This window comes from Trichoplusia ni, chromosome 1 (genome assembly GCF_003590095.1).
Source record: "Trichoplusia ni isolate ovarian cell line Hi5 chromosome 1, tn1, whole genome shotgun sequence".
In the NCBI taxonomy this organism is placed as follows: domain Eukaryota; kingdom Metazoa; phylum Arthropoda; class Insecta; order Lepidoptera; family Noctuidae; genus Trichoplusia; species Trichoplusia ni.
In genome coordinates this window covers 2,238,552-2,261,367 of record NC_039478.1, presented here as the reverse complement: position 1 = coordinate 2,261,367, position 22,816 = coordinate 2,238,552, and the positions used below count along the sequence as shown (strand labels likewise).

General features: G+C 34.7%; 1 protein-coding gene across 3 annotated transcripts in view; it reads right to left on the bottom strand.

The window, feature by feature from the left end:
• Window positions 1-22,816, bottom strand: part of LOC113507709 (FH1/FH2 domain-containing protein 3) — a 90,126-nt gene that overhangs the window by 36,417 nt on the left and 30,893 nt on the right. For all 3 annotated transcript variants that reach the window (XM_026890785.1, XM_026890679.1, XM_026890734.1), the window contains 2 exons: window positions 19,029-22,387; window positions 18,404-18,437 (listed from right to left, as the gene is read on the bottom strand). In XM_026890785.1, the coding sequence (XP_026746586.1) occupies window positions 18,404-18,437; window positions 19,029-22,387 (3,393 nt within the window). The remainder of the gene's footprint in view (window positions 1-18,403; window positions 18,438-19,028; window positions 22,388-22,816) is intronic.

Below are 22,816 nucleotides of genomic sequence, written 5' to 3'. Positions count from 1 at the left end.
ATGGCCACATCACTTAAAAATAGATATCAATAATTTGTTGAATGAGGTCCTTGAGTTTTTACAACTCGTTAAATGCGTTATTATATGTATGATTGACTATAAATAGTACTGTTGGGTTACGGTTTAAGTAAACACAACAAAGAGGATTCCGTTAACGTCACTGTACCACGTGTGCAATGTTCCTCGCTAACGAGATTGGCCGTGACTTCGCGCGGTTTGTGGCCCAAGCTATGAACGTGCTACGCGGTAAACAGTTGACTAGAGAAAATTTAATTAATATTTTTGTCTTTTTTAATATATGCGAGAATATAATTGTTTTTGGGGCTAAGTTATAAAGGAAATTCAAAAGAAACAAAACCGAAATTCGTTATCATGGTTATATAAATGATTATAAAACGATTTTAGGCCTGGATGCAAAAGGAAACTTGTAAAGGGGTCCTTTGGTGATTATAGACAAAAAGCTCAATCAATGTTCAACAGCTTTTTAGTCTAATTTAGATCTGTAAGGCTGAAAATCGCTGGCCGGTCATGACTCGTTCCGCAGCCATTACCTAACCAAGGTCGTAGGTCAATGTGTAAGCCGTGCTTAACGCGAAGTATACGAAATGCGAAGCTGGTCAAACGGGAATGTTTTGTTAGGATTCGAATGCGCGAAATGATCGGTATCGATTTTTATATCCGTCCAATCGTAATGATCAAACTTTTTGCTAAGCTCCAATTGGAAATTGTTTTCAACGGTGACTGTGCTTTGTAGCCGATGAAATATTTTTATAGATATAGATACTTCAAAATGATTATATTTTCTTCTGCATTGTGAGTATTGTCATAAATGTCCATAGCGGGAGTATTTTTCAATCTACTAGTTACAGGTACAGCTAGGTCCAAAGTCGTAACTTTGCATTCTCCCGTACTTTTATGTACGTTTCTAGACATCACAACCAAAGTCCCGTACAATGACACGTTTTACACGCCGCGACCCTCGGGTTATTCTTCATTTCGCGGAATATGCTAAAAACAAAGTCTAACCGGTTTATACCTAAGAACAACGGATCATGGGAACGATGAACAATAGTGTAACACTCGCATCAATCACAATTACGTATGATATCATCGGGTTGTATCGATTAGATTTGAATAGTTGCATTCGATGGCGCTTCTACTTTGTAACGTTACCTTTAATATTTGAATTTTACAGAACATCGGATCCACATATTACAGAACTCTTTCAGTACGGAAATCACAAATGATGATCACGATTAACCATTTTTTTGCACTTAATTCAGTGTAATTGTTTCCAATAGCCTAGTGGATTTTCAAACTGTCATTTATAGTCTCCAATAGGCTTAAAATAATCTTGTTCACACTAATAACATCATCAAAATTCAGGCAGTGTCTCTAGTCCTCTGATTTGCGACATGTGACAATGCGGCAAATTTAATATAACGGTAAAATAATACAGTGACGCTAATGACTGGCTGTGACTCATTTGATCGGCGGATGCTTCTGTACCGTTTACTTTGATAAGCTATAAATCGGGTTACCACTGGACAGGTGATTTAAGGAGCGACGTCTAGTCGAGTCCAATGACTTTCGTTAAAAAATTAACTGGTTCTGACTGTTTTGACACCTGTTACCGACATTGTAGCTTGCACTTGTTTTTGTAATTTATTTTTGGATGTTGTCGGGTCAGCATATATTTTAATCGGTATAAATACGTGTCTTGAAATTCCGGGAGGTAAGTCCGAAAACGAGTTTTTTAAGGCCCTAATAAATATCACTTCGCCGAGTGAATGTGTCTGAGTATTTTTATAAGTGAAATGAGGTGATAATTGTGTTTTGATTGGTCCTAAAAGCCGAAGCGTGTGCACACCTTTAAGTACCATTTATAATGAGGATTATACTTAATATTTTGTAAAGATCACTCGACCGGTGCGATACGAATCTGAAGGAAGGCGAATTCTTTCACGCTACGAAGTTGCTCATGTTTATAATAATTAGAATAAGCATTATGATGCAATGGTTGTACTGTTTTAGTTAGGGTTACTAAACGCAATTACGGAATTCGTGGCGCAAATACTATGATTACGTTTTGACTTAACGTTGCTCAACACATATGAATAAAAACAAGGATTTATTTGAAATAAGATTATGTACTTGTGAAATTCTACGTAACCGTTTGTTGTATATTACGATTTGATTATGTTGGTAATATTTGTAAAAAAATATGTTACGCGTATTAATTAAAGTAGGCCTCTTTTTAGACTCATGTTTAAACAATAGGAATATACAGGATGTGCAATAATGTTTTGCTTCGCAATATCAATATTATCGCTGTTTTTAGATTCAACCATAAAATTGACGCTATCATTAAGCACTTTGTATTCTCTGGCATAACTGCCAGAGATGTGGGTTGTCTGTTTGCAGACATAAATAAACAATAAACACACTTAACAAATTTTAGTGCCTACTGTAAAATTTTCAATAGTTTAAATTTATCTGAATAAAATACTGGCCATCAAATTTAAACGGCGTTTAATTTATATTGGAGGATATGACATTAAACCTCTTTTCTAAACCATGAGCATAAAATACCATCGTTGGTCTATTGTCACACAATACTGACACATTTTGACATGTTTGCATCCAATACAAAACTCAATTACTATAAGTATTAAATTCAGTGAACATTTCTGGCCGAGCAAGGGAAAGCTAGTAATAAGTATTATAAACTCAAACTACTTTGTCGTTCAATTTAATAAAGAGGTTCCATGCGTTCCGTACTGCACTGTTAACGTGGGCATTTCCCGTGACCATTCCGTCTCATAGAAAAAACCTTTAGAATGTTGGGAGACAAAGTCTTGTCAGTAAACCGATTATTAAGCATCGCGGTACTAACCCGCTTATACTCAGCAAACGATTTCCAACGTTATGATATAAGTATAAAGATCAAATTCGTCCACCAGGATCATTTCGAAATACCAGAATAAAATGTTCCATTCAGGAACCCATTGACAAGTTGTAATTATAGGACGGCGTACTGCTACTGTATTCTACAAGCGGACTGTGCAACTAGAAACTTTATTTCCTACTGCTTTGAGTAACAATTTGTTTGTCAAGCTAGTAAATTTATTCTGGGCTGTCCTTATTTTGAAAAGTGGTCGTTTCTAAGGTAAGATTCTTTTGTGGTCGAGTGATTCAGATAATGCGACGCTTAGTTCTACTAGTTTATTGGTTTCTAAAGAAAGTAGGAGATATTATATTCTAAAAATAATATTGTTCCTTGTGTTTTGAAAATCTCAACTCATCCATACTATGTCTTATCTTAAATTAGGGATGGTTTAATATCTGAACCTCATTTGAGAATCTTTCTTGTACTCTTCAAACACTAATGTTATGGTTAAGATTAGTATTCGATTATTGGAATTTAAGTTAATTATCGGTTTATATTTAAAAAAAAAACAATAAAAAATACGAGGATAAAACACACCAAGGATTATGAAAGGCATAGAGGTGGGTCTAATAACGGTAAAATGTGCACTGATAAGTGACGTCACCCCAAATTTAGACATACTACCCCCCTTTTTGTTTATGCAAATCTATCTGTCAAACTAATAAGATTGGTGAAATTTTTAGTTTTTATTATTTTTAGTATTTCACTTTTATCTAAAATTGTATCATACGTACTATTGATGAAGACTATTTAAATATTTTCGTTTACACATCTATCGTTTTTAAATGGTCTCTACCAATTAAAATCACATAAAAATATACGCAGGAATCCTTTAATAGTTTACAATAGCAGTTAGGTCATCGGGTTAACTAATGGGAAGAAAAAATATAATCTGAAGCAATTAGTTCGAGGACGAAGTTATAATTAAGAGTGACAACATCGTGCGTTTTAATTGATATAGCAGTAACAAAAAATCTGTTACAACTAGTGCGTGGTTATGATGACTTTGTTTAAAGGGTCTGTTTTTGTACCTACTGCGAAGCTTGCGACACACTGGGAGTAGATGAAACATTTTGTGACATGCTTAAAGTTTGTAACAAACTTTTTTTGTTTAATCTGTTAAGGAGTTGATTGTTTTTTGGGGATGTTTCTGGCAGGCAGTTGAAAAAAAAATATCATAATAAAATGCAGTAGATTTCTACGTCGTCGGTTATGAGAAAATGCCACTCATTAATACTTGATACTACGAGTTATCCAGCTTACTTTAAAAAAAAACTTGTAACGTTATTGTCAATATCCGATTATAAAATGTCTAAAGATTAGAAATATCTTAAACAACTCAAATATTCCTCAGGCACCGACAACAAAAAACAAGGATCTTTATCAAGAATGTTCTTTCAAATTTTATAAAACGGCAATTCCACAAAATGGGCAAAAAGCTCAACTTTACGACGTCCACGGGGCGAAGAAAATACTCAGTGGTTTTGAAAAAGAAATAATATAAAAATGGTTATTACAGAGAAATAAACACCGTGTCCTATAGTTCCTTGGAAAAAAGCCTTAATGTTTATTGAGAATGTCGCACGTAAAGAGTTCCCACCAAGACTGCACGCTGCACTAGCCTTTGTCGTGATGGCCATCAGATCAGACTAACAAATTATACACTAGAAATAAATACACTGGGTAGACATATGAGCGCCAGCCGCGTACAAAACATGATAGAGTCTTTCAAAACCACGTTTTTATGTGAATGGACGAAACGAATTTATAAAAACAGTTTGGAGCAGACGCGGAAGTGTATTTTACGAGTATCACCAGAGATCGTAGCCGAATACGTTCGGGTTACATATTTGTGGAATGCTGGCATCTAGTTCTTAGAGAAGAAAAGGGTTAAAGTTCTTTTTTGTAGAGAAATCAGTTTCGTAGACAAGAAAAAGTTAAAGAATCTTTACGCTTACAGAACCTCTTAAATTAATAAAATTAATATGCATTAATTATTTAAAATTTTAAACTAAAATGAGGGCAATGTTTTAAGGAATTCCCATCGTAGTCACTTGTATGTTCTCTGAGGATTACTTGTTGAGTTGGGTTGTGAAAATAAACTATTTTTTCTTACAAAAAACAATGGAATTTGCAAAACAAAATGAAAGTTAGTGTTAAAATATTTTTACTAGATTAAGAATGGAATCTGTGACCTTTTTACTGGAATTTAAGCCATCTTTCCGAAAAAACGAAACGAAATTAGTGATAAAATAATTTTCTAGATTAAGAAAGGAATCCACGACCTTTAGCTGGAATTTAAGGCTCAAAAATCTTAACAAAACTTGAAAAATACAGCAAATATTAAGTTTCCAGAAATTTGAATACAGGTATAAAGATAGCTGTAATGTTCGTTATAACTCGGCCAGTGACGGGCACTTTAGGGTGGCATTCCAAACATTTCAATAGTATTTCTGCCGGAGTCCAGTTAACCTAGACCTGCTTGTTAGTGTTTTGTGACAACGTCCTACATTTGATCATTGTGCACTATGAGACACTGTTCATTTATGTTACACGCTATTGTGTGCATAACATAATACTCGGGTATTACGGTATTGCCGTGTTTATGTAATGGACCTTTATTAGTATTAGTCGAAGTACGAACTCTTGAATGCTGTGAAGCTTTAATTTTACTGCAGTCTACAAGGCAGGCATGTCGTTGACCTGATTAAGTATTCACATGAAAACTTTTGTTGTATAAGTATGTTGGCAAATTACGCATGACAAAGGTTTGTACCGTCCATGGATTCTCTGTTGCTTTGCTTCTTACTAATGAACATTTTGTCAAGATAACTTCGTTTAACAGTTTTCAAGGTTTCTCTCTACTTGTGCAGCTTACTGATCGTCCTTTTTTTGTTCCGTTCCTCAAAATGTGTTTGTTCCTCGTCCAGTGTGAATTCTTCCAGCAATATAGTTAGCACGACGCCTACCTGACCTCAAGTGTTATTTTCCCACGTTTACCTATTTATGCATAAGAATCTTAGAACGTGTTCCTCTTCAGCGTTTTGTTTGAGGTGTGAAAGGGACAGCGAAGAATGAGTACATTTCGGACGTGGAACGTTTTTGTATGCGTAGTCACTCCCCTAGGACTCACTGCGCATTTTATGGCCTGGCGTTACCACTATTATGCGGCCAACATTTTAATATTCTTGTTATGTCAAAACATTGTATGGCCATTCAGAAAATGCTTATTTTATGGCTAGCTCATTACTTTACATGTATCACTAGCCTAAGGGACACAAAACGAGATTATGCCAAAGTTTTAGAGCAGTCTGTTGCACCCTTAAGCAAAAGTTATGAGCGAAGTCGGGGTATCAACCGTTGGTTTCCATAGACATAATGAATGGTATGCCTCTCTGATACTTTGTCGGCGGCTGTTTAAATGTTCTGCTGTTTGAGCTAGTCACGGTCCGGCAACTGACACTAATCAATTGTTTGAGTTAAAAAGCATTTTAGCAAAGTCATTGTAATAACTATAGTTTACAATAATAGTATTTTCATGCCTTAACTTCTATCGTTTAGTTTTATAGTTAGGAGTCCCATTTTATTTAAATGAGTTCTAAACAAGGCGGTCGTTTAGACGTATATCATGATCTTTACGACATATTTCTGGGTTCAAACTCATGCCGCGACCAAAGACAGACGAACCAAATACACTTTAGCGAAACAAGTATCGGTAATCGCGAACTAAGTAAGCTCAGAGTAATATAATTCAGACAATTATTTTCCAGTACGTAGGCAGTAAGTACGTTGATTGACAAAACTGGTAAATCGATTGTCATTTTGAAATCGAATCGGAATATCGATAACCTTTAAGCATCGCATTTGTTTACAAGATCTTAAAAATACACGACGGGACTACATGAATAAGAATATGACACACTTTGCGTTCATGAATAATAACATCGGATACTGAGAAACATTGAAATGCAGCAGGGCAGTGCTATTTATCGAATGCTTATCATACATATATTGAGCGTACTTACTTGGCAACATTGATCGTGTGAAATTGAACAGGTGCAACTCTATGCAACTGTCAATAAGTTCCGTAACTCTCCGCGTTTGATACTCCTAATAATTTCCATTTTAAGTTGAGAATATATCAGCTGCTTATTACCAAGACAATTACGGCTGAGTTCACAAAGCTGGCAACGGATGCACGTTGCTTTTTAATCTAGTAAACCGCACGCTCGCTTTTGACGTTACGCTTTAAAAGCTGCTATTTATCCGCTGATCAATGTTTGTGTTGTCTCTTTGCGAAATAATATTATTCTAGCAATTGATTCTTTTAAGATTACAGCTTATTATATTACTCAGATTTCACCAAGATAACATTTAATAATTATAGTTTTTATACTGGAATTCTAATAGAAAATTAAATAGTTTTGGACTTTTTGCAGTCCAAAAAACTATTTACCAGTTTTTCAACATTGTACATTTAAGTGGTATTTATTTTTATGTAAATTATATCTATTATTAGTTCAGACTTAATATTGTACCACTGACCTCATAGTTTTAATTCAATTACGGATAGATATAATTAGATATAATTGATAAATATAGATAAATGTAGATTGGATAGATATAATTTATAGCAAGTCTATACTTGCTATAAATTATATCTATATTGGAAAATATCCATCTGTACCAGGCCTTAGCTAAAGGAAACTGGTTGATATTATGCGATAGGGTTACATCTAGACTACTTACGCAGTAGATCTTAAAACTTCACATTCTATTACGGAGGGCTAAGTATTTCTAATCCATAATATTATAACGGTACTTTTAATCTAATTCTCAAGAATTATAATATCCTGTAAGATAAAAATTAATAGAATTCATCCAGTAAATTCTACTCTATCGATACTAAATAAATTGATCTCCAAGATAATCTAAGGTGAGGTAATATTTTCGGACAAAGTTCAGTGTCAATTTAAATAAATATAGCAACGTATAAACTTGATAAGAGTTAAAGCAAACCTAATAACGAAATGACGTCACTTGTTAAAAAAGTGTCAATAGATACCTAAAAATAGATGAAATACGTTTTTATTAACTTCCAGAATAGAGAAAAAAGAACTGCCTGCAAATAAAATCTGAAGGGAAATATGACAAAGGTGTAAAATTAAAAAGGTAATATTCGAAAGAGGTCGTACTTAACGTTTAATTGATGAAGATAATATCAATACTTTATTTAAGGTGAGTGCGATTTCTCGCACACTAAAAAGGTGGCAATAAGATTATGGTCAGATGATAATGACCGTGGATTGGGACCTTTATTGAAGCGGTTCGAAATAAAACCTTTATGGTCAATAATAATATATGTTTATCATAGCAATTTTTTAACTTTTGGTATATATTATGATGTACTTAAAATACTGATATTTAGACAGAGCTTTGCTCACGCAAGATTTAAAACTTCTTTTGGAGTTGAGTCTACGGTGGAATAAAATAACCTAACTTAAAATTGTTCTTTAAAAAAATACTAATACACTTGAAGATAAAATAAACAAATACTTTTATGTGTATTGGGGACATTAATTTGCTGTCGGAAAACATTAATCAAATACCTTGTGCAATAACCATTTATTTTGGCCTCAGATCGAGCTATTATTAACCACAGTTATTTTTCTGATTTGCATAAAATCTAGACTACATTTTAGTAGAAAGATTAGACAAGATTGTTTTAAATAAATTACATTGATTAATTGTTTAGAACAACGGGCCTCCGATATCTGCTGTAAGACTGTTGTAATTGTATAAGAGAGATGCCGTTCGAGGTAATGTATTGCCGTCTTGCTCACACATTGTAGGAGTTTTATTTTTAAGGGAAGTGGTAGGCTTTTAGGGTGAGTCACCTAATTGTTGACTCTACAGTAATAAATAACACAAGGCCCGCCAATTATGTTTTTTGGCAGACCTCAATTAAAAATGACTCTACTTTGTGCCGTATTTTAAATAAATTGCTATTAAAATTGACAGAAACTAAACGAAGTTTATGTTCTATTTTTTTATAAATTTAAACAAACCGCTGTGTTGACAGTATTCCAATTAAGTATGCGGATAGTGAAATAGGATAAAAACATTGTCAAATAATAGAGTTATTACAGGGTTTTGTTAACACTTTATATGTAATTCCGTACCATACAGTCCCCAGTCTTGTAACGAAACCGTAACTTGCAAATATGTACATATAGTCGTAATTAAACTTCAAACTTACGTAACCTAAATCATACAAACCGATAATTTACATTGAAGCATTGTAGAGCCTTAACAAAATAGAATTTAAAGCTTTAGGCAATCGAGTGCTTGTCAGTGCAATCGTTAATCTTCAAGGACTGTCATTTTTGCGCTAAATACGTTCGGACGACAACGAGGCCTTTTACCTTATTACCAATAAATCGATTTATAATAGCTGATATCTCGATAGTTCATTAGTTAGAACTAGTTTTGTGTCGCTTGTGGCTTACATTTTTGAGTACCTAATATACGATTTTCTGAGTCAAGAGTCGCTTGGATTTCAATACTTATGTCATAAGTTTAATCTTTGTTTAAGCAAACAAGTTACATAACCTTTAAATTATGATGAGATGAGATTTAGCTAATTTAGATTTAACATCTTTATTTCTTTCTTGTCCGTTTTTGTTTGACCTGCGAACTTAGTAAGTGTTGTCATTAGTCTTTATGGGCCTGTTTCGTATAAATTCCTTGACCTCAATTTTGATACTTTTATTCGCCAGCCAGCGTATCAATGGTCGACGTCATTTAAAAGCTTATAAACCGATTTTAATGAACACTAAAAGTATTTGAAAGTATCTCTACAAAAGTCGTTTGCATACAGCAATTGAATCAGACGTTACAAGTCAGAGAAAGCACTCTACAACATTTAGATAGGTGAGGATTGTGTAGAGTTTCTACAGAATATTGATGATCGGTAGCAGGTGCATGTCTAGCAGGATAAATAACTAAGCGTGTGCCCGATGAGGTAAACTTGCGTAAGAAACGAATATTAAACGCTTCTGCAATATAAGTGAGGTAGCAAAAATTTGCGACTCTGCAATCGATATAATTATATCTAGTTGAATATTTAGTCCACAATTTACGGGTCAACGCCTTTTCTGTGAATGATGCGTATCTGAAACTTTATGCTGCGATAAATTGACAAGCCTGTAATTGATTGAAAATGACGTTAATCGATATCTATACAGAAAGAATTGTTTATGACGATACTAGTAAGTATCACGGTGAATACTTAATATTGTGCCTATCAGAAGCAATACTTCTAGAGCTGGAAATACACTTAATTTCGATTTTATTTAAAGAAAAATATATATATTATTAAACAAAACAAAATCAAGATAAGTCTTTGGTATAAAAGATGTCTTAACACTTTAAATTGTATCCATATTTGGAGAATTTGCCAGTATTATGGACCTAAGTATCAGGATCTTCAATATTTAGATAGTTTTGCAACAAATCTATCGCTCTTTCCGCTGTCATACACAATAGTTGTTTATACTTCAAAGGTTTCTATAACCCAGACTACAGTTTCCTGTTAGACAAACCCCTCTATTATTCTTATGTTATAAAATAACATATAGGTACAAACCTAGCATATTATTACTAAGTACAATCATGGCATCATTTAACAATTGTCCACTTTCTTTTACGTTCGATAGGTAATAGGTAATGATAACACGTTTAATAGTCCTTTCAAGTTCAGTAGTGCAAAGGAGCTCACAATTTAAAATCAACTTTATTCTAATGTACTTTGGTTCATATTCGCAATTACGTTATGCTAATGCCGGGCTAATATCGAAACATTTAAAAGGATTTTTATTAATGAATTCAGGCAAATTAAATTACGCAGTGTAATAGCTATCGATCTGTGACATTGAAATTGTCGTTGCTAACCTGTTATTGCATGTCCTTTGTTTTTGCAAGTGAGTACAGCGCTTCTTTCGAAAAAGAATACGGAAGTATTTCGGAAGTATTTTTGTTATAAATAGTAATTGAAACAAATTATAGTAATTGAATTTTGCGAACGTGCGTGTACGTTTCAAAATGAATTTGTTTTAGTTAAAAAGAGCCAGAATTGTGTTTAGACGGAACTTAGGAGTAGAAGGAAGTGCCCTTAAAGGATTAAAAGTAATGTCTATAGGTACTCCTTTTGTTTAAGAGTGCTTTAATCAAGGTAGACAACCCTGTGTTATTTTTTATACAATTAAATTATTTTATTAAATAAAAAAGACTGCTTTACTGTAGTGGTACAGTTAATTGAATAATCCTATTTATTGTTGTTCAACACTAGTTTTAGTCACATGTTATTTTTTACAGTTTTTTTTTTTATACCAGAAGACACACCAGGATTGCATACCTTTTAAATATAAGATAAAAAGTAATTGAATTGCTCTTAAGTATTTCAAATCTGTCCATAACCTCCTAATAATGACACACATGTCGTCTAACTGTCACTTCCTCCTCCTCGTCTCTTCCATGGTTTTATCTGATCGCTCGTCCTTTGTACTTTCCTCAAGTGAAACCGACTTAACTAAGGCTTTCTAATCTTTTGTTAATTCATTAGGAAAGCTCGTGTCATATTTTAATTGCTAAGCGGATTGTTTCGATACAATGTGCTCTACGTACTATTTAATGTATGGAGATGGGCTGATTGACAAGTGGGTGTTGTGCGGTTTTGTGTAATATAGCGAAAAACTAAATGACGAGTGTGTCTGTCGAAGATTGTTGCAATTAATAAATGTATTATTGTAGAAGAACATCTGGAATATTTATAGTGTTTTTGATCGTTTCGAATAATCCATTTTAGCAAGCGTTTAAAAATAACAAGAATTAACATTTATATGGTAACGTTTTTTAATTTCACACCTTCAATGGTTTGCAGCTTATATCCTAAGATATATTTATATATGTACTAAAACGATGTTTTTGATAAAACGTGCGTAGAGATTTTATTTTGAACACGTCTATAGATATATTATGTATAGCTATTAAACACCATGAAGTCATGGAAAGACGTAATAATATAAATGAAAAACAAAAGTTAATCAAAAAGGACCTACCAACAACTCACAAAGATATACTTGGATTTGTGAAAGAGGGACAGTGCTATACGGTTTATAGTGGCGTTTCTCTTATACATTTTTAAAAATCCTACCTAAAGAGATGTTGGCTCGACGAGGCGGTTTAAATTTCATGGTAGTCCACGTAATGCACCCACGATACCACAAAAATAATGGCATGAGGCAAATATTGAAAATAATAAACCGAAATCTTATACTTTATTTAATTTTGCTGCGAGGTTTTTATGACGTACTGTTTTTAAAAACCGATGAAGCGCGAGTCGGACTAGCGCCTGTGGTGGTTTTGTACACTTGCTAAAGAAAAATATTTTTCAATAGAAATGGTCATGGCCCTTAAATATTTCGACTGTTCCTATTACTTAACTTAGAATTTGATTTATATTACTTATTATAGCGACAGCAGGTATAAATAAACTCAGAAAATATTAAGAGTTTATCTATCTCACTCTAACGCTCGATGGGGCACAATCTAGTATCAGAAATGCTAACAGACGCATAAACACGCTTCAGTGATAGGGTTTCACTTTACTCTTTCGATACGGAACTCTAAAAAGTGCCAAAATGAAATGGAGACGGAGCTATAGAAAATATTTTTGGAGGCAAATACTTTTTAGGAATTGCAATCGTGGGTTATCGTGTCTTAAGTTGGTGTGGAATTTTGTTATTTCTTCCGAAAACAAATATTATCACAAGTGTGCTTGTTCGAGTAACAAATAAAATTATGTAAGGGGCCTTATTTGGGATTGATATATTTTTGTTGTTGAATATATTTACAAACAAGAAAAAAAATAGAATTTCACGTCCATAAGGTAAAATTTGGTACACCATAACAAGTATCAGGAATAATTACCTAACAAATAAAACTGACGCTGTTAATTATTAATCAAAGTTTTATAGTTCAAACAATGTTTTTTTTTAATTTGCTTAAAGGGACTTTCTTATCACCAACTTATGTTAAACTATTAGGACAGAAAAAATAATCATAATAATTGTATTTGTAGTTGTCATTTTTATTTTAGCCATATAACTGCTTTTTGAAGACGATTCAATGAATCAATTACCAACATTGTATTTTGAAAGTCTCATATTGTATCTCCCAACATTGTCCTAGTAACCGGTTGATGAAAAACCTGTCCGTTTCGGCTCCGACTCGGTTCCGGTGACCGTCCGGTTTTCGGCTTTAGCGAAAATAGTTTTTTTGCGAAGAAGCTCAATTAAGTCTTCGCATGTTGAATCAAAGTGTCTGTATTGTGGATGTTTGCCGTTGAACTTTTCGATTTAAATGATAAAAATAAAAAAATTACAAAAATGTTGCCAAACACTGTATTGCAGTTGCTGATAACATTTCTAATGACTAAAAAAGGAGGTTATTAATAAGAATATTTAATTTTGTTTTATAAACTCAACATGATTATATTCTAAGTAGAATTCTTAATAAAGTCAATTTAAAACTTAAGATTATTGAAGCTAAAAATAGGACAACTTTTTTGCCAAGCTCGCAAATTGAAATCGTATATAGAGCAGTAATGAGCAATCTAGAAAAATCGATTCCAAAACAGGTTTCAACCACAAAAACAAGTTCGAAGAAAACTGATAAACGAGTTCTTACTCAAAGACAATTTGTATTTGTTTATCCATACAAAAGGAACAAGGAGGTTTGCGTCTATGTTATCAGTTCGACACCTGCGGGTAAAACCGGTCAAGAGCGATTCTGACCTGCGACACTAACGGTTCAGTACAAATATTATAAAGAAATCGAAATTTGTGAAAAAAGAACAACCGTAAAATTTTGGACCGAGGTAACCGTTCATTATCCACCTTGATTTTTATTTTCTTTTCATTTGTTATAGTGGCAATAGAAGTAAAATCTGTGTTAAAATTTGTATTCTCTAGCTAACACGGTTCATGAGATAAAACCTGATGAGAGACGGGCTAACACCCAAGCCTAAGTCTTCGTTTAACCGTTCGTGTATTGAACCCTAAAAACAAAAGAATCCAGTGGAATTTCTCCACATACAAATATAATATTTTATCCTTTGTCTAAAGGTGTAAAAGCAATAAAGTTCTTATCGACCTCAGGCGCGGACCGGACGTCTTAAAAAACCGAATGAATGAACAATGTACTTCCTATGTGAGCACGATAAGGGTTACCTGTCTACCTGTACTAAGTGTTGAAAGTGAGCAAAATACTGGGGGATACGAAAACGGGCAAGGGCGAGACGGATTTGCATCACAAGGTAATTTCAACGAAAAAAAAATTGAAGAACAACTTTGAATTCATTTATTTTATTTCTTGTGATAGCAAATATATAAAGAATGATTGTATTTATCACGGGTCCTGAGTATTCTAGTACTGTTTATCACAGCCTGGAAGGGCGGACGGATCGACAGCGCGAAGCTTAAATAATAATGTACCTGTATTACCTGTTAGGTAGATATGAATCTCTAAAAATGGCAATTGATAGTTCAGTCGCAAATTATTGTTACATATATTTTTTCATGGATCTCATTATTGGGCTGGTGTTTTTTCTGATCTAAAAATGCAGGTGCGTATTTAAATAATTGTGAGTGATCTTGTTTTTTTAACAGCGGATCGAGTAAATTTATTTCATTTAAAAATTAAGTTAAGTTTAAGATACCTACCAGTGATTCACTTTGCATAATATTATCAAGTATATGAAATCAAGGGAATATTAAAAACCCACGTAATGAGGAAAATTTCATACTCTTGACAGTTATAAAGGTTTAGTAATCATCTTTTACGCTGATTAGATTTGTCTCCAACTTTCTTACAGTAATCGGCTAGTTTCGAGTTTAAGAGCTCAAACAGCTGATTTAAAGCGAAAGTCTACCATAAAACCGATTAATGTGACTGCAATACTTCGAATCATTTAAATAGTAAATTAAAGAAATTCTACATGATATGATGTGGGTGTTCTCTAATCCAATTTTCACGGACTTGGCTCTTAGACAGCGAGTAATTTTACTCAAAATTAAAAATCAATAACACTTAATCTGCTCGTCTTGGCAAGGGCACTACCATGTTCCGATTTTAATCATATCATATTAAAGGTTTTTTATAAATGTAAACATAACCTTGCATATTTTTCGTGATCAATTACCGTTTATCAGAATTATATAAATGCAATCCTACACCAATTGCAATTTCGTTTCTTTTTAAAACTTTACTGTTCCTCTCGGAAAGAACCTTTAAATCTATTAGATAATGTTAATTTTCTAGGTGTCGAAGAAATTTATATTTTACGGCCCTCATAATGAGAATCGAGACGGTCGTTTTGAAAGCTCAGTAAACAGGAGTTATGTGCAGCCGAGCGGAACAAACCTAACACGTAGAGGTAAGATAATCGAAAAGACGTTTAAACTTTAAAAAATAACCAATAAAGAAATAAATATTCGTCAAATAAACGAGCTAAAAAATTAATCAACGATCAACGCGTAATCGATAATATTGATTTTTGGTAAGAAAATCGATTGTATCGACAAAAACAAGCCTCTCCAGCCAGTCAGAAACGACGGAGATGACAATCTCTTGCAAAGTTAAGGACGAATCTTCGTTATATTTAAATTATCTAGAAGGTTAAGAAATATATTTGTAACAGAATTGTGCAAGAACATTAAATGCATAACACTAAGAGATCCTAACCTTGGTGTCAAAAATTGTGCAAATAATGAAACAAAAACATTTTTATAATCGTATATAAATTTGAACACTGTGCAATTAACGATGGCTATCGGTGCCAAAAGATGAGTGTATATCCTAGATTATGGACTGATAAGGCAGCTTTAATATTTGCATATTAGGTAGATAATATAAAAATAAATAATGGACGCTTATCAATACCGGTATCATTACATAATTACGTCACGAGCGCGATTTACTTAGTTCATCGAAAGTTTGACGTTGCAACGGTGCCGGCAGAACTACAAATATTTGAAACGTAGTACAGCAGACAAAAAACAAACTCGATACTTTAGTAAACTCTACTTACAAAATAAACAATAGCAAAATATTTTAACAAGATGTACAGTAAGAAAGCTCGCGCATAATAAAGAAAAAAAAGTTTCAAAAACCGGCTCCACGTTTAAAAGTTGCGCGTATTTTTAACAGCTATTTAAATAGCGAATAATTTATCTGAACACTACCTTCTGAGATCAGAAAACAGTCTGTATATCACAATAAGCACTGCATTGTTTTGTTTGCAACTTTTAGGGTGCGCAGGCACCAGCAACACACCCGAGTATATACCGATACCAAGTCATAAGTATTACTGAAGAGCCCATGAGACAACTCGCCTCAGGTACAATTTTCACGTCTTTATTAACCGGTTATGTCAAGTGGCCAGTATTGTAGTAGCGCGCGGTGGACCTACCTACCTACTAGATATGGTAAGGTTGTATCGAACAGAACATTGTATCACATCGACCGCCGAGGAAGAAAGAGATGAAAAGTGAATGACTGAACCTTCGCATAGACTAAGTATGTTTATGTGTGGATAGAACAGGATTTTTATTTTTTGTTTTACATTTTGAAATGCGTAATTCACAAACATTAATATTCAATAAAAATCTAAAGTTTAAATAAAATAGTTTAATTCAATTATTACACTGCAAACGGAATAACAAATAATTGTCATTTGTAAGGTTCTTCACTATTGCCGCTTACTTAGTTTTAGGAGAAGCCGTAGTAGTCAACTGCGTAAAACACAACGCCACAATACAGCCGCGTGTAAATACTTGAAACCAAACAGTATTTACTATAAACTTGTATTTCATTCACAATGCCTCGTCTACCAAAATTCAACTCTTTGTAACTGACGTCACCGTTGTAAAATGTTAGCAACGCGCACCATATCGCCGTCTCTGTCTTGCGCCGAGCTCCCATACGGGACCGTTTCAAGGATACAGTGCACTCCTCAGTTCACTGCTCCCGCTGTTGCGTCGAAGCCTTACTCTGCGCATGAGTGTCCGACCGTTTTTTTAACTTCCCGAACTCGTATAAATATTTTTATGTAGCGATTTTGTTTTGGCAACTCTTTTTGACGATGTTAGAACAATAATATATGTCATTCTAACTAAAATAAAAATAGCCTAGATAATTATGATTATGAAAGCTTTACAATTGTTAATATTCTCATTTGTAGCTGAATCCAAATAGTTTAGAGGATGATGATCATTGTTTAAGACTTTAAGAGACTGTTATTAAAATTAGGATGGGTAAATATTAATTAAGGTAGGACCGCGCGGCCGACATCGAAGTCCGTATTCATTAGACCGGTAACCGACTTCGCTCAGCGCCCGCTTTTTTATTATTAACTTGGACAAGTTTTTGTACGGCCAGCTGATGTTATTAGCCGCGACTGCAATTTATTTTAATGGTCTGTGTAAATATTTGTCCCAATTAATTTAAAAATAGGCGCCATCTATGATTTGATAAACGAACTATACCACACGAAGTAGACGAAACAACAGTGTAAAAAAATGTGTTATTACTAGATGATTGACATACCATTTCTATAGCTAATAGTGGCTTGTCTTGACATCTGTGAGAACTAGCCACAATAGCTTTTGACGTAATGAGGGACAATTTTGCGGTTTTGCAACCGGCGATTGTGAGCCCTTTTTGAAACGTTTCGAAAAGCGTTCTTTCTTTGTCTTCCCATAAGTCGGTCTGTAAAGTAATCCTCGAGATTCAATTAACTTGGAATACGATTACATCGAAATGGGTTTTGTTAGATGTCAAGTTGTAAATAATCCTTTCTAAATCGGTCCGTATCCAACTGTTTTTAGTGGCAAATAAAAGCTAGATTAGATCCTAGCTGGATTCCTAAATCAATGATTCATTAAGACGTTAGGTCTAAATTGTGTGTCAAATGGGTCCCGTTAGGAAACCCATTAGATAAACAAGGTAACTATAAACTTAAGAACAATGGTCTAAGAAGTTTATTAACAAACGTTCAAAGCTGACTCATTGATGTCTGTGTTAATATCCGGACATAACACGACTAAAGAACCTAAAGTGACCTCTTAATAAGACTTGCATTTGTAGAAGCAAGAGGTGCTATACATTTTGTAATGCGCTATCTCACTTTTAAAACTGTCACTGACTTACTATAAACGAACGTGGTACGCCCCTTAATTTAAAACGTTTTATTTAAGGTTTATTATTTTGCTCATAAACTTAGTTAATACTTAAGTAGGTTTACGAAATTGACCTCGAAAATTACCTGTTTTTCTCAATAATACACAAAGCTAACGCTGTTATAAAAATATAATTGTAAAATGAATAACTTACTTGATCTTCGTCCCGGTAGTCGATGATATTGCTTCTGAAAATAGGAATAATAAAACAATATTTAAATATGTTCCGCCATTAAAATCGCAGCAGTAATAACTATTAAAGTGGTTTAAATTCTGAATTGTCTTACATCCAGCCAATGAGTCTTTACTACTCACATAATGACGATACAGAATAAATCAATATCGGGACGCAATCGCCACTAAAGTGTGAACTGTGCCTGTGAAAGTTTTAAGCATGTAGTATTCGTGCGCTACCAAAGTAGGAAACCACTTTGTCTGGTTAAGAATTCGTTCGAGCTGTGTAACTCCGTAACGTTGAAAAATATGTGCGATATATATTACAAGAAACACACTGGTTACCATTCAGGAAATAGAAACTATTCTATTTTACTGTCTTACGTAAGTGAAGCTTTCATCGAACTACGAATCTTCAAAAAGTATTGGATTCGACACTATATTTTATTTTCTCATTGAACTCTTCAAACATGTATCATCATATGTCAGCGTGTAAATAGCTTACTTATAAGTACAGGGCTACACAACGTACTGTATGAACGTGTTAGTCTTTTTATATCCAAGTACGAAAATAGCATCATTTAAATGTATGGAAAATACCTTACCTGGAACGAATTTTCTTAATAACAGGCCGCTGCGCCGTGCTATCGTGGATTCTGACTTGTGTCGGATCTATTTCTTCACACGCATCGTCGTCGAATGGCATCTGTCCGGTTCTTCTTGCTAATATTGAGTCCATAAACGGACTGTATATTTGTCCAGAAGTTCCAAGGATATCGTCGATGTCAGTGTAACGAGATATGTACTTATTTACGCCTTTTTGGTAAGAATTTGTTGATGGTCTCCTAAATTGCCTGCTGTTTTCGTAAGGTGATGTTCGCCCTCTATACTCATCGTTTTCTTTAGGTGTTTCTAATCCTTCTGGACTTCTCCTGGCTCCCAAAGGTTCGTCGTCAGGTAAATGTAGAGGAAATGGTGGGATATGTGTCGGCGGAACGTACACCTGTACTTCGGAGTCTGAGGAGTCACTTTCTTCAGGTGGTGGAGGCGTTGGTAACTTTTCTATACCTTCTGGAATGTTTTTGTCACTGGCTAACCACCAAGGTCGTTCTCCAGATTCTATGTGACGTATTCGCCTTAATGGGAAATTTCGTTCAGATCCAGATTTACTTAAGTTTAAGCTTAACTCTGGTTTACTGCTATTAGTTGAATTTTCATTACTAGTGAGCCACCAATCCTTTTGGTCACCTGATTCATTATGACGGAGCTTGAAAAAGTTAAATTTCTCGCTTTTTTCACTATCACTTGATGATTTTCTAGGTGGACTGAGTCGCTCGATTCCTTCTGGTATATTTGCGCAACTGTCAAGCCACCAAGGCTTTTCATCTTCTGCAAATTTACATTTCTTAAGAGGCTTCATTTTATCCGAGCTCTCTGTAGAATTAGTGTGTGCATTATGTGAATTTTGACTTTCGTGTTTACTTTCACTATTCGACTCCAGCCACCATGCTCTCTCTCCTGATTCTACAGGTCTTATCTTTCGAGGAATGTTCTTTTCTGAAGGTGACCTCTGGTGTTCACTATTTTGCAAACTACTTTTTGGGTCCGATTCAGAATCTAACCACCACGCCTTCTCACCTGATTCTATTGGCCTTATGGCTGTTAATTTGACTAGGTTGTCGTCGTTTGATGCTATGATATTTGTAGTATCAATCTTTGGCTTACTTGACCTGTCACTTTCAGTTGTAATATTCGAAACGTCTTTGCCTGTTGATTCTGAAGTGGAACTTTCTAGCCAGCGACTATTTTCACTACTCTCTTGATGCCTCATTTTAAACAAATTAGTGACTGGTGCGAGAGCTCGTATTAAAAAGGATTTAGCCTCTTCTGTTCCAGTTTCATTCTTTTGTTGCGGTACGGGAGATGGCTGTTTCCCTGATCGATCAGTTGGAATCGATACTTCATCTGCGGATGTTCTAGACAGTTCATTCGTTTTGGACTTAGAAACCGTTTCATCTTCACTAATCGATGATTGCGTTGATAAAGTAATACTTGATTCCGGGCTGGCACTCTCGCGAGATTTGGAATGTTTTAATTTTGAAATTCCATTTGGTACATTACTACTTGACGAATTTTTTTGTAAACTTTTCGGCGATGATCCCTTGTCACTAACTTCACTTCCTTGATCTGAATCTGTGGAACTAACTGACTTGCTTCTCCTTTTAATTATTTTTTTCTTAGAACCTGATTCTGTAGATGAGTCGGTAATGGACTTTTTCACTTTGACTTTCTTTGTTTTGGTGGTTCCTTCTGCCTTTGGAGCTTGTGGTGGTAATTGGCTATTTGTAATTGTAATTTCAGGTGAGACTAATTCGGTGGATGCTGTTGGACTTTTAGCTCTTTTCAATTTCAAATTAACATTTATTATTATTTCTGAATCAGTGCTTTTATTTTGTTCAGCGTATACAGAAATAATATCATTATTTGATTCTCCTATATGGTTAGAAACAGGGCTTTCCTCTATTCTGTTTTGTTCAGACGGAGAGGTGCTTATAGAATTTTCTCTCTTTTCAGGCTCAGTACTGTGGCTTCTGCCGGTTCTATCACTAGCAGAGTAAGAGTTACTGCCTGGACTTTCTCTCAAATTAGAATATTGCGTTGAATATCTTCCTGCGTATCCAGTATAACTATTGGAATTCGGGGTATAATATGACCAGTTGGTTACGCTAGTCCTTGCAGTACTCCCAAATCTACTTGATCTTGTTGGGTCATCTAACCTGTCTGACTGAATTTCTTTATCTATCATCTCAGGCCTCTTTTTAGCTCTGGTTATTGACTTCTCAATAGTTTTTGCCATATCTGCTCTCCTACTCCGCACGTATGCTGAGGAACCAGGTGGGGTTGGCGAAGTATGACGTGTTATTATAGTAATCGTTTCAGTCTCATTATCATCTATTTCTTCATTAGTTCCATTTGAATTTACATTTTCACTATTGTCACTAACAGTTTCTATTTGTGGCTTTACTTCTTCTACTATCGGTGGCTGTGGAACACATTTCTCTGCTTCTGTTTTCACTTCGAGTTTGGGTATGGTCTCAGTGTGGTTGACCGGAGATACTGAGGCTCGTTTTACAGTAGGAGGACTTCTTAAGTAATTAGAAGATAACCTATTTGCTATGGCATATCTGTTGACTGTAATTTCTGGTTTTGCTTCTGCTTTAGGTGCAGGTCGTGTATAATTTGAAGTACGAGGATATAACTTGTAACTCGACAGGCTAGTGTAGCCTGTAGACTTGTCAGTCTTGCTTGGAATGTCTTTATCGAGATCTCCTGGGCTAGGATCTCGGCTTTTATCTTTGTACATTTTCGTAGTTCTCCTCTCCGGACTTAAGTGCCGTGAAGGTCGGCTCAAACTATATTTCGAGGTCGATACAGGACTCACGTCTCTGCTTTTGTTGGTGGTGACCGATGGTACGGTAAGTTTTGAATAATCCTTTTTTTCGTATTTAGATGTAGGTTTCTCTGTTTTACTCGTGCTGTAGGAATCATATTTTGAAGTGGGTTTATCTGATTTACTAGAGCTGTAAGAATCATATTTCGATGTAGGTTTATCGGTCTTGCTTGAGCTGTAGGGTTCGTATTTTGATGTGCATTTATCGGTTTTACTTGAACTATAGTTATCATATTTTGAAGCAGGTTTTTCAACTTTACTCGCACTGTAGGAATCGTATTTAGTAACAGCAGGCTTTTCTGTTTTATTGTAACTCGCATAGCGGTTTGCGATTGTCGAGATCGGGGTATCTTCTTTGGTGGCTCGGTCTGGGCATAAGATAGGAATGCTCGACGACTTGTATGACGGTGTTGTGTTGAGGTACTTCGCAGTGACAGTTGTCGGCCGGTCCGCGGTCGTGCTCGATGTACTTCTCCCAGTGTCTCGACTGCGACCGTACGTCGGCGTATCATACTGAAATGAGAAATTATAAAGTTACTTCACTGTAGATTATTTGGAATTGAATAATTGTATTAAAAACAAACATCTTATTTTATTCGTACATCAGTCGTCGTGTGATGAGTTCGCTGTAAAACAAACGTGAGATCCATATTCCTCACTCAACACTATGATATAAAGCTGTTCCTTTCACCGTATTATAAATAGAGAAGGGAATGCGTGTTCATTTGTACGAGTGTAGGTAATGTGCAGGGATTTTATTGATCCCTTCGCTATTCGGTATATTTAAAGTCTTAGGAGTAACTGATTAATCTGAATCTAAGGTACGGAATTAATCTAACGCTTGCTACAAATTTATTACAGAAGTTCCACTGCTTTTAGACATTAGCTAAGCAAGATATAAGCGATATAATTTGTTTTATTATCAATAATTAATTTTCTATT